General features: G+C 41.3%; 1 protein-coding gene across 1 annotated transcript in view; it reads left to right on the top strand.

Annotated features, from left to right (window-relative positions):
• The window catches only part of TMEM132D (transmembrane protein 132D), an 896,135-nt gene that overhangs the window by 602,349 nt on the left and 280,329 nt on the right, over nt 1-13,457 (top strand). Inside the window, 1 exon segment of the mRNA XM_005898418.2 lies at nt 9,232-9,415. Coding sequence (XP_005898480.2) covers nt 9,232-9,415 — 184 coding nt within the window.

Below are 13,457 nucleotides of genomic sequence, written 5' to 3'. Positions count from 1 at the left end.
ACACTGTGAGTGGGGATGTAAACTGGTGCAGCAATAGTGGAAAAGAGTATAGAAGGCTCTCAAAAAATGAAACTAGAGCTACCGTATGACCCAGCAATTCCACTCCTGGGGATATATCTGAAAGAAACAAAAACAGTAATTTGAAAAGATACATACACTCCAGTGTTCATGGGAACATTGTTTACAATAGCCAAGACATGGAAACAACCTAAGTGGTCCTCAACTGATGAATGAATAAGGAAGATGTGGTACATACATACAGTGGAATGGTACAGTGTAAGTGTGTGTGCTCAGTTGTGTTCGACTCTTTGAGACCCCATGGACTATAGCCCGCCAGGCTCCTCTGTCCATGGGATTCTCCAGGTAAGAATACTGGAGTGGGTTGCCGTGCCCTCCTCCAGGGGATCTTCCTGACCCAGTGATCGAACCCATGTCTGTTGCATCTCCTGCACTGGCAGACGGATTCTTTACCAGTGTGCCACCTGGAAAATCCTAACGGAATAGTACTCAATCATAACAATGAATGATTTTTTTCCATTTGCAGCAACATGGATAGACCTAGAGGGTATTATGCTTAGTGAAATATGTCAAAGAAAGACAAATACTGTATGTTGTTGCTGTTCAGTCATTAAGTCGTATCTGACTCATTTGCAAACCCGTGGACTATAGCCCGCCAAGCTCCTCTATCCATGGGATTCCCCAGGCAAGAATACTGGAGTGGGTCACCATTTCCTTCTCCTAAATAATATATAATATCACCTATATCTGAAATCTAAAAATATTTACAGCAAACTAGTGAATATAATTTTAAAAAGAAGCAGTCACAGATATAGAGAACAAACTAGTGGTTACCAGTGGGGAGGGGGAAGGGGGGCAATACAGAGGGAGGGGGTGGGTAGTATAACTATCGGGTGTAAGATGGGCTCGGGGATTCACTGTATAACACAAGGAATATGGTTGATAATTTTGTAATAACTATAAATAGACAGTAACCTTTAAAAATTGTGTAAATAATTTTAAAAAAAGTAAAATTTAAAAAAGAAAAAGCACTTAGAAGCCAGGAGTAAGGCATGTGGAAATGATGAAGAGATATGAGGAGACTTGGTTGGAACCCTGACACTGTCCATCACCATTTGCTCCCCGGTCATAAGTGGCTCTCATTCACACGACCTCTAGAAAGTGTCCTGAAGTTTTTAGAACTCATCTGGAACAATTTTCCTAAGGGCAGTCATTCAGATACTAGATGTGCTCTCTCTCCAGCTTTCCTTTGTTTCTAGCAGTTTTACCTATTTATCTTATAAAGTGCCATCTGGGAAAAAGAAACCTAAGTTGCAAATGAAATGCCACTCTCTGCTTCCCCCCATCCACCCCACCATATCACCCAGGACACTCACACTTGTGGTGGAAACCAGTTGTCCACGTGGTTGGTTACAGAATGCACTCTGATCGTTGGCACACTTTTTTTTTTTTTTTAACCATAATATGTTGATTTTCTAAGCTGGGAAAAAAAAATACAGGTAACTTAAACATGCATTGACTTGCATCTCAAATACGTAGCTCCTAACTGTTCTAATGCTGGGAGGTCCGTGTCTGCATGGTTTCTCATCTCTCCAAATGATGATGGTAGGCCTCCGTATCTAATACTCTTGTTTCCACATCTCTGTTCTGATTTATGGACACATTGTGGAACTTAAAATAGTTGGCTGAAGACCCTAAAGGCAAGCTCATCTCAAAGCATCTTGTTACAAAAAATGTTCCAGCTTTGGTTATACAGAATTCACTTGAAGCATCCAATCTGGGGTCGTGAGGAAGCCCTGTGTAATGCCTTGACTTGTGTTTCTCTCGGGGTTTGAAAAGTTGTTTTACTGATCTTTATTGCTAATAAGCATACCTGTCCTGGCAGTGGAAAAAGAGATAGGGGTTTATAACCCACGGATGCAAACTGGGCATCCTGTACCCAGATCTCTTGGATCCTTTTCTCAGTAGCTGGGTGACCTTGGAAAGATGGTTTACCCTCCTTGACCCCAAACTCCTCATCCACCAACTGGGAGTAAATAACAGTTATTTATTATAATACTGTGAGGATAGCAAGAGGTAAGACATAAAATGCCCTTGAAACAGCTCACATTCAAAATACTCAGTGGTAATTATTCCATCACTTTGGGAAAAGAAGCATGTCCATCCAAAAGAAGATTTTCTTTTTGCTTGAAAGTGATGCCTTTCCTTGACCTTGGGATGCGCTGGGGTGGTTCCATTTGATCCTGGAGGATGTGGTCATTGACTGTCTGAGCTGGCCCAGAGCCTTGTTTTCTGAAAGGGTGTTTTCTTTTCCTTAAATCTGGGGAAGCCTCAGGCTATGGCAGAGCTTCTCTGGTGGCTCAGAGGTAAAGAAATCACCTTCCCATGCAGGAGATGTGGGTTCGATCCCAGGGTAAGGAAGATACCCTGGAGAAGGAAATGGCAACCTACTCTAGTATTCTTGCCTGGGAAATCCCAGGGACAAAGGTGTCTGGCGGACTACAGTCCATGGGGTTGCAAAGAGTCAGACACAACTTAGCAACTGAACAACAGCAGGCTATGTCAAAAACCATGTGTCTTTAAAGGTGAAAAACACTTAGATTTTTATTAAAGTTTGGTTGATTTACAATATGTTGGTATCAGGTGTATGGCATAGCGATTCAATGTTTTTCAAATTAGATTCCATTAGAGGTTATTACAAGATAGTGGATATCAGTCCCTGTGCCACACAGTGGGTCCTTATTGCTTATCTAAAAGGCTTAGATTTGGGGACTTGCCTGGTGATCCAATGGTGAAGAATCCATCTGCCAGTGCAGGGGACATGGATTCGATCCCTGGTCTATGAAGATCCCACATGCCGAGGGGCAACTAAACCCATGCACCGGAACCACTGGGCCCATGCACTAGAACCCAAGCTCTGCAACCAGAGAAGGCTCTGCAATGAGAAGTCTGTGCATTGCAACAAAGAGTAGCCCCCACTCGCCGCAACTAGAGAAAACCCGAGTGTGACAGTGAAGACCAAACACAGCCAAAAATAAATAAATAAATACAACTTTTTAAAATTAAGAAATTAAAGGCTGAGATTTTGAACCCAATGCACCAAGTGGCCCATGTAGGGGGAAAGTGAAAGTGAAGTTGCTCAGTCGTGTCCGACTCCTAGCGACCCCATGGACTGCAGCCCACCAGGCTCCTCCGTCCATGGGACTCTCCAGGCAAGAGTACTGGAGTGGGGTGCCATTGCCTTCTCTGATGTAGGGGGAAGCTATAGGCAAATAAGAAGAGTTCCTCAAATCAAGGATATATTATTCAACTTCTCTGTGAAAGAGAACTATTAAGAGATGCCTCCAAGCCAACTGAGGTGGAACCAGTCAGTAGGGATCTGAGGAGTCCCTAAGAGGGTGCATTACCATACCGCTGCTTCCATTTCTGTCTTGTGTGCAAAGGACAGCTACAAGCAAGACAGGGCAGGAAGGTTGCTCTTGGCTTCCTCTGCTGGTAGGAGCCACGCCAGTGGACGAACCTAAACCTGCAGGCAGCTCCATGCCCACAGTGCTCTGAGGTCCGCAATCCAGAACTGAGCCTCTCCATGGGTGACTGCACTGTCTTCCATGCAAACTCTGCTCAAACTCGACTGCGATACTGCCTTCCAGATGGAGTTCACGCATAAAGCGTTGCCCATCCCTGTTGCTAATTATTTAACTCGGTCTCTGCAGGGAGGGAGCTTCCCTGGTGGTGATAAAGAATCTGTCTACAATGCAGGAGCCCTGGTTTGATCCCTGAATCAGGAAGATCCCCTGGAGGAGGGAGTGGCCATCCATTCCAGTTTTCTTGCCTGGAGAATTGCATGGACAGAGGAAACTGGCAAGTTACAGTTCATGCTTTCGCAGACTGTCGGATGCAACTGAGCGGCTAACACTGAGGGAAGGAGAAGAAGGAGGCAGAATGGTTGGGGCTGGGTCTAGGGCCACTGAAAGTGGCATCTGAACGCTTTACGCTGCTCCAGACCCCCAGGCGCCCTTGGCTGGAGCTCTGTTCTTTTCCTTCCTCATTCTCTCACTGATGGACATTGGAAACCCTGAATGTTTCTTCTTCTTGGTTCATCTGTGTCTTCACAGATTTTACTGACCATATTTCCCAAATCTGCTCAGTTAGGACATTCCATTTCAAATACCATTATATACAAAATATTTCCAAGAGTGTGGGTATCCATATAATTAAATTTTAAAACTTCTAACATAGTTGCTCATGATCTGGTGGTATAATAGCATGACCTGGATCAAAGGAAAGAGAGAAAGATGGAAGCAAGGAAGGGAGGGGAGAGAGAGAAGAAGGAGGAAGCGGAGGGAAAGGGGTGGAAAAGGAGAAGAAAGAAAGAGAAAGAAAGGGAAATGACAAAGAAAAAAAGGGATAAGAGAAAAGAAAAAACAAAATCTGTGCCTCACCCCACTCAGAAACAATCAGAACTCAGAGTGTTGCCTGGTCATTAGTTTATTTGTGAAGTTCTCCCCAGGTATTTCTAATCCCTGGGTAAAGTGGAGAAACACTGCATATGATATATGCAGACATATTTCATAAGCTTCCACTTCACAGTACTTTGTCTCCTGTAACACAGTAGATACCACGTATTGTCCTCTGCACAAGGCACTCTGGGAACAGCCTAAGGATGACTACTCTTTTCAGAATATTTCAGGCTAACACCCAAACACTCCAACTGCAAAGATACAGTCCTTAGCTTTCCAGTTAAACATGAAGAAGTGATAAATAGTGCCAAATATGGAAGAGTTCTGGAAACTCTCAAGTGCTAAATATTTACAAAAAGTTATTAAAATTCAAATTTCCAGTGATTTGCTAAGACACACAAGGTGAGTTCTTCCAAAGCTAGATCACCATATGCAGAATTTGCAGAGGAAACTGTCAGGGACCTGGTGCACACCCTAGTGCATCAGAAATACCGAGAAGCTCCTGCACGCTAAGGAACCATTCAAGAAAAACACACAATCTCAGAATACGTGACCTTCCTAGAGTTTGCTCTGGCTGCCAGGTTAAGCGTTTCCAACCTACGTTGTTTGCATCAGCAAATCAAATAGAGGAAAGTTAGCTCAAAAGAAACTGTTTGCTTTACCCTTTGGCCAGGCAATGGATCTAAGGGCAAAAAGAAAATCAGACCTGATAGGAGAATGGTGCAAGATTACTGAAGGAGTAAAATTAGAAGAAGTAAATAGAGCACTTTAAACATTACTGTTATTCTGACCAGTGTGGAATGGTACCTCATTGTAGTTTTGATCTGCATTTCTCCAATAATTAGTGATATTGAACATCTTTGCATGTGCTGCTTGGCCATCCATATGTCTTCTTTGGAGAATGGATAAGATGTGGTACATATATACAATGGAATATTACTCAGTCATGAAAAAGAATGAAATTGGGTCATTTCATTCTAGATAGACCTAGAATCTGTCATACAGAATGAAGTAAGTCCAAAAGAGAAAAATATTTAGTGCATATATGTGGAATCTAGAAAAATGGCATGGATGAACCTATTTGCAGAGCAGGAATAGAGATGCAGACCTAGAGAATGGATGGATGAACATGGGGTTGGGGGGAAGGGGGTGGGATGAATTGGGAGATTGAGATTGACACATATACACTACCATGTATAAAATAGATGACTAATTATATGCCACCATATAGTACAGGGAACTCAGCTTGGTGCTCTGTGGTGACTTAGATGGGTAAGATGAGGGGGTGGTGGGAGGGAAATACAAGAAGGAGGGAATGTATGTACACTTATAGCTGATTCAGTTCTTTGTACAGCAGAAACTAACACAGCATTGTAAAACAACTATATCCCAATAAGTAATATATATATATATATATATATATATATATATATATATATAGCTGATGTTATTTTAGATGGGTCTTGCAGAATGGGAAGAATTTGACCAAATGGAGAGATTTATAAAGGTATTTCTGATAAAGTGAACTCTGTGAGTAAAAGGTGGGGATGTGGCAGTAAGAAAAGTCCCATATTCCAGTGGAATCTGGAATTGTGCAGTTTTGTTGAGGTTAGGGCACCTGGAAGGGGGGGCAAAAAAGAGAACAGTGTAAAGTATGGAGCAGGGTCATGATATTGCATACAAGGAATTACTACTCTGAAGGAATTCCCACGTGCCTTCATTGTGGAGTTGAGTTTCTGAATTCAACTTTTACCAATTCTGCTCTGTGAATTTCCCTTTCCTTGTGACTAAACATAGAAGACAAGGCTCATAACAGCCAAAAGAAGGATTATCCCATTTCATGAATGGGAGAGGAATACTGGAATGCTTGCGAATTCCAAATATAAAAACCAAGATGCATTCTAGTATCACTTTCCCAAGTTTCCTGTGCTTGTGGAAACTGTCGTTCAGAGTTCCAAAAAGGCAACGGCATGCATCTTAGGAAAAGAAATCTGCACAGGGTATCAATCCACAGTGGCTGACACAATTTGTTTCTAATTCTTATCACAGCCACTGTTTCTTAAAGAGTTCATCGTCTTTCCGAGAGAGAGTGATTCTTGTAGGATTTAAAAATCAGGTGCTATTCTCTTTTTTAAATAAGTTCATTGGTAACATTTTTTTTAGATTCCACATATAAGTGATACATATTTGTCTTTCTCTGACTTACTTCACTTAGTGTGATCATCTCTGCTACTGATGCTGCTAAGTCGCTTCAGTCGTGTCCGACTCTGTGCAACCCCATAGACAGCAGCCCACCAGGCTCCCCCGTCCCTGGGATTCTCCAGGCAAGAACACTGGAGTGGGTTGCCATTTCCTTCTCCAATGCATGAAAGTGAAAAGTGAAAGTGAAGTCGCTCAGTCGTGTCTGACTCTGAGCGACCTCATGGACTGCAGCTACCAGGCTCCTCTGTCCATGGGATTTCCCAGGCAAGAGTGCTGGAGTGGGGTGCCACTGCCTTCTCTAGGTCTATCCATATTGCTGCCATGGCATTGTTTTGTTCTTTCTTATGGCTGAGTAATAGTCCACTGTATATATGCACCACATATCCATTCATCTGCCAGTGATGAACGGGCATTTGTGTTGTTTCTGTGTCTTGTCTCTAGTGCAAAGTGCTGCTATGAACACTGGAGTGCTTGTATCTATTTGAATTATGGATTTATAAGTGACTCACTTTGCTGTACACCTGAAACTAACACAACATTGTCCATCAACGATACTCCAATAAAAACTAGAAAATTTAAACAAAGAATAAATTAACTAATTACATAAAATCAAAGCCAGTGCCATTTTGCTTTCACCATTGCCCATGGTTCACTGTAGCTACTCCTGTTCCACGTGAGAGGCCGATGCTCATGCAGGGAGTTTACCTCTGTGACTGGTGCTCTCTCTTTGGGAATATCTTCTGATCTTCCTTCTCTTTCTTGCCCTCCTCCTCCTCATGTTCCAAATTCCCCACCATTTATCTCCGAGCTTCTTATTGATACATTTGCATGGATCTGATGGTATGATAAATGTTTCAATAGATTTTTCTTATCTTAAAGGCCAATTCTTATCCTCTTAAATGTCAAGGTCAGTGATCATTTTTGCAGTTACATGAAATTCCGATCTCTAGAGACAGATCTGATAGGTGGAAGTGGCTTTGGTCACGTAGGGTTAAAAAGCATCTCTCCTTGCTGCCTCCTTGGTGAACCCTCACTTGTACTTCTTCACATCTTCCCTCGGGGTGTGGATGGCACCACATCTGCATCTTTTTCGCCTGTCATTTAGAAAAGCAGACATTTTATAAAAGCTGACTATAAAAAAGAAGAAGAGGTAGCCAGTGAATTAAACTAACCAAAATAGCTGAAAAAAATCATCTGATATTCTGACTTGGATTCATTTTCAGATATGTGTTTACAGAAAACCCAAGACGTCTGAAAACTAATCATTGTCATAATCACTCCTGTTTTCAGGTAACATCTGGCTGTTTCTCCTTGCTCATCCGTGTGGGTCTCATAGCCCCAGTCTTCTGTTCATGGCTCATCTCTGATTCTCTCCACTTCTTTCTCATTCCCACCAGAAATAAAAAGCCATATCACCCTCAAACACCTTTAAAATTCTGTGCATCCAACTTGAAGGGACTGTGGCTTTGGAAAATCTAATATAGGCAGCAAAAAGATTTCTGGGAGTGGGAGAAAGAATCCTGTCCTCCTAGATGGAGCTCAGGGAAGAAATATTTAGGAAATTCAATCAGCACTTCATGTAGTCATCCACAAACACCTGTTCTGGGGACTCTGAGCAGCTCACAAGAAACAAGGGTTGGGAAGCTTGAGCAATGGTGTCTAAGGCCAGGCCAAGGCTGTGAATCTTCTTGAAGATATTGGATATTGGATATCCAAATCTTTTGGATATTGAATATCTTTTTTTTTCCTTTCTTTTTTCATTGGTATATAGTTGATTTACAATGTTGTATTAGTTTCAGGTGTACAACAAAGTGATTAAGTTATACATATATATATGTGTGTCTATTCTTTTCAGATCATTTTCCATTATAGATTATTACATGATATTGAATATAGTTCCCTGTGCTATACAGTAAATCCACATTGCTTATCTATCATATATATAGTAGTATGTACCTGTTAATCTCAAACTCCTAATTTATCTCTCCTCCCTCCCCTACCCCTTCCCCTTTGGTAACTGTAAGTTTGTTTTTTATGTCTGTGAGTCTATTTCTGTTTTGTAAACAAGTTCATTTATTTATTTTTTTAATTTAATTTTATTTTTAAACTTTACATAATTGTATTAGTTTTGCCAAATATCAAAATGAATCCGCCACAGGTATACATGTGTTCCCCATCCTGAACCCTCGTTTTCAGATTTCACATATAAATGATGTCATATGATATTTGTCTTTGACATATTTCACTTAGTATAATAATCTCTAGGTCCATCCACATTGCTGCAAATAGCATTTATTTCATTTTTTATGACTGAGTAATTTTCTATTATATATAAATATATGTATAATATGTATGTATATATCATATAGATTATATATGTGCATATATCACATCTTCTTTGTCCATTCATCTGTCCATGGTCATCGAAGATTGCTTTTCCAACAGACTCTTTGAACAATAGTATAAGTGCGCATGGAAATTGTCTGTTGCCTGCCAGGCACGCCCACCCAGGCCTCAGTGTTCTTCTCTCCTTCTCTCTCCTTCTGTCCAGTGCTAACAGTGCCTCCTATGAAGTCATGCAGATCGACGTAGAAATCGAAGAACCCGGTGACCTGCCGGCCACACAGCTTGTCACATGGCAGGTTGAATATCCAGGAGACATCACGTCTGACTTGGGTGTCTCCAAGATCTACGTGAGTCAGAAAGACTTGATCGGAGTCATCCCACTGGCCATGGTAAGACAGTCCCTGCCCTGGGCTGTTAATACAGACCTCAGGGAAAGGCACAGCATCACACACATGACCTAAACACACTGGGAAAATGTCAGTGAGCCCAAAACCAGGGTCAGGGAGAACTGATGCTGATTCTAAATACATACTTATATGTATCTTTAAAATATTATTTAGAAAATAATCAAAGTCCACACATTAGATTTGGGTCTTCCACTATGAGAAAAGTATTGATGATTTTATCAAGGTGTTTGTGTGATACACTGGAGACTAGTCAAGGATCTTAAACATGTATACCTGCAGAGACCAAACAGATCTAGCATCTGAGTGAAAGGTGACAAGTGATTTGACAAATACCTACCCAATGAAAAGGCCTAACCAACAGGAAAGCCATGCAGGAAATTCAAGGAAAGCCATGCAGGAAAGCCAAGGAAAAGTCTGAATTCTTAAGACCTACTAACTTTTCAACAGAAAACATCCATGTAGTTTTAGTGTGAACCATCAACTCCTTGTTAGAACTAATTTTATTTTAAATCAAGCTTGTCTAGGAAAGGGTTAGCTATAATCCATTCACAGGCCATCTATTAGTAACTTGTAAAAGATTTAGGTCTCTAAGTCACTCCATGTGTTTCCTAGGATTTGTGGAATAGAGATGGGTTTTCATCCTTAGAAGGATCCACCCCCTGGTTGCTATGCAATGGACCACACTGCCTGTGGGACGACTAACCACCCAGGTTGACCTCAACAAACACACCGATGCCTTATCTAGCCTCACCTTTTCCCAGGGTCTCTCTACAAAGGAATCATACGTTTTCCTGATGTGAGTTTTCACAGTGCAAATGCTTGGGATTGAGAGTCTGCTGAGAGTACTTTGAGCTTCCTCATGTTACAAAAGTACTTTTACTGTTGAAAGTGAAGGATTGACAGTCTCATGTCTCCCCCTTACCATCTATTAGGAATTATTGACAAGAGTTATTATGGGGCCATGAAAGGATGTCAGGAATCAATCTTTCAATACAAGGTAACATGGACAGTTGCCTAGTGACACTAAGTTGGTTATTATACTGTTCATTAGGCGATGTAAAGGTGTTGGGATCCTTCAGTTGATAAGGGCTCTTATTAACTATTTCTTTTATTATATTTTAAAGGCGCCAGATCTCCCCTGGTACATTATTTCATATGTGACAGCAGCGCTCCTTCGTTTAGGCTGTTAGTGGTTCTGTTACTGGCAATGGCAAGACCGTTTGTCTTGAATAAGTAATTATTTGAATTTGTTCCCCTTTTCAGCACCTTTAGTCTGATGAGCTGTTAGCCATACACTACACGGCTTCTGTTGCTTGGCTCAGCATCAGACAGTCTGCTTGGTTTCCCGAGTTCAGCATTTCTTCTGCCTAGACTGTCAGCCTGTTTCAGACCCCACTCTTCTTCATAACCTACATGAATCCCTGCTCACATGAATCCACTTTCTGTCCTCTCCTGGTCTCTGAAACAGTTCTCACCTTGCATCACCCTTTCTGGCTACGATACATATAATTGTAGAAGTGTGTGTAATGGCAGAGCTAGAAGAATCTCAGTTTTTATCAGTTAGGAATTGCATTTGGCTGAAAACACGCCCTAACCTTAACCCCAAGCCTAGCCCTACCCACTCACTCCACTTTGCCCTGGCCAGTAGTCACTTTAATACAAGTGTGTTTTTCCTTCATGTAAAAGAACTCTTAAGGTTTGTAGTGCAGGGCTGGTACATTGCCCCATGCTATCTGAGACTCAGTCTTCATCTTTATTTCTGCTTCAGCACTCGAAGGCATACATTCTATCCTTATGGTTACCCTGTGGTCCAAAATGGCTCCTGGGATCCAGCCAGCATATCCATATTCTGCCAGCCAGAAAAACGAAGAGATATAGAATTGGATCCATTCCTTTTCCCTTTCAAGAAGTCCTCATAAGAAGCCAATGTAATATTTCTGTGTGTATCCAATGAACAAGAACTTGGTTATATGGATACTTAGTTGGAAGTCTACTTTTTAGTATGGCACATTTGCTCAGGTTCTGTTACAAGGAAACAACAAGAGATTAAATATTGCAAAGCAATGAGCAGTATTTGAAACAATCCTTCTCCATTTCCAGATGAGGAAACTGAGGCTCAGAGAGGTTCCTCATCCTGGCACCTGTTTTCCATTCTGTGTTCATCTTTATGAGCCTCCTGGGAAGCAAAATAAAATATACGTATATCTTAGTCTCCCTTAGCAGCTATTGTTGTTGTTTGGTTGCTCAGTCATGTCCAACTCTTTGCAACCCCATGGACTGTAGCCCGCCAGGCTCCTCTGTCCCTGGGATTCTCCAGGCAAGAATACTGGAGTGAGTTGCCATTATTAGCTATGCAACCATGCTTCATTTCACTCTGGCTCAGTTTCCTCATCTACAAAGGGTGAAAGAGATAATACTCGTAAGGTTGATGTAAGAGACGGTGATAATTCAAGAGGGCCTGGAAGAGTGCCCAGTGAAGTCAAGCATACAATAAATGTTTGCTCTTATTACAATCATTTAGTTACTAAATGCAAAAGATAAATAATTCTCTAGCAATTATGTTGTAAAGTCTTCAGGAAAGGGAATGTTCCTAGTCCCCATGTTTCCCAAGATAAGAAGAGTGTTAGTTCAGTAATCTTGCCTGGAAAATCCCATGGATGGAGGAGCCTGGTGGGCTGCAGTCCATGGGGTCGCTAGAGTCGAACACCACTGAACGACTTCACTTTCACTTTTCACTTTGATGCTTTGGAGAAGGAAATGGCAACCCACTCTAGTGTTCTTGCCTGGAGAATCCCAGGGACAGAGGAGCCTGGTGGGCTGCCATCTATGGGGTCACACAGAGTCGGACATGACTGAAGCGACAGCAGCAGCAGCAGCAGGCGGTGTGTATATGCTCACTGATTCTTTTTTTTTTTTTTTTTAACAATTTTAAACAGTTACACTCCATTTACAGTTATTACAAAGTATCAGCTATATTCCCCATGTTGTAACATTAAGTCTTTGAGCCTACCTTACAGCCAATACTTCATATCTCCCTCTCTCTTACCCCTATATCGCCTGTTCACCACCTCTCCCAACTGGTACCCTAGTTTGTTCTCTAGATCTGTGAGTCTGCTTCTTTTTTGTTATATTCACTAGTCTGTTGTATTGTTTTAGATTCCACATATAAGTGATATCATACAATATACGTCTTTCTCTGTTTGACTTATTTCACTTATAGCATAATGCCTTCCAAGTTCTTCCGTGTTGCTGCAAATGGCAAAATTGTGTTCCTTTTTGTGGCTGAGGCATATTCTTTTGTTTATATACACCACATCTTCTTTATCTATTCATCTGTGGTTGGACACTTAGGTTGTTTCCATGCCTTGGCTATTGTGAATAATGCTGCTCTGAATATTGGGGGATGCTCTCTAATTCTTGAATGGAAGTGAATGAATTGCATTAAAATTGCATTAAAACATATGTGGTCTGAGGAGTTTTTTGCTAGTACCTTCTGAGCATCTTCCTCTGGAACTTAAAGTCTTCATGGTCCTGACTCCCCAGTCTTTTTGTATTTGGAACGTTTTGAGTCCCTTTTCCAGAGAAAGTTGCATCATTTCACCTTTGACTTGATGGGAAAAAATTTTACTTGTTTTTAGAGGAGTGGTCATTAAATAGACCTTTTGCTGTATATTTTCATTTTTACTTTATTTTTGTTCATATATGTTTGTTGAGAGGTATTTGAAATCGGATATCATTCTGTCATCTACTCATTTGTGCTGCATATTCTTTTTTATTGAAGTTTGTTTGATTGATAATGTTGTGCCAATCTCTGCTGCACAGCAAAGTGACTCAGTTATGTACATACAGACATTCTTTTTGTATTCTTTTCCATTATAGTTTGTGGCAGGATATTGAATATAGTTCCCTGTGCTGTACATGAGAACCTTATTGTTTATCCATTCCAAAGGCAGTACTTTGCCTCTTCCAATCCCAAAGTCCCAGTCCACCCCTCTCCCTCCCCACATCCCCCTTAGCAACCACA

Source organism: Bos mutus, chromosome 17 (assembly GCF_027580195.1).
Source record: "Bos mutus isolate GX-2022 chromosome 17, NWIPB_WYAK_1.1, whole genome shotgun sequence".
Taxonomy (NCBI): domain Eukaryota; kingdom Metazoa; phylum Chordata; class Mammalia; order Artiodactyla; family Bovidae; genus Bos; species Bos mutus.
This window is presented reverse-complemented; position numbering and strand designations above follow the sequence as displayed.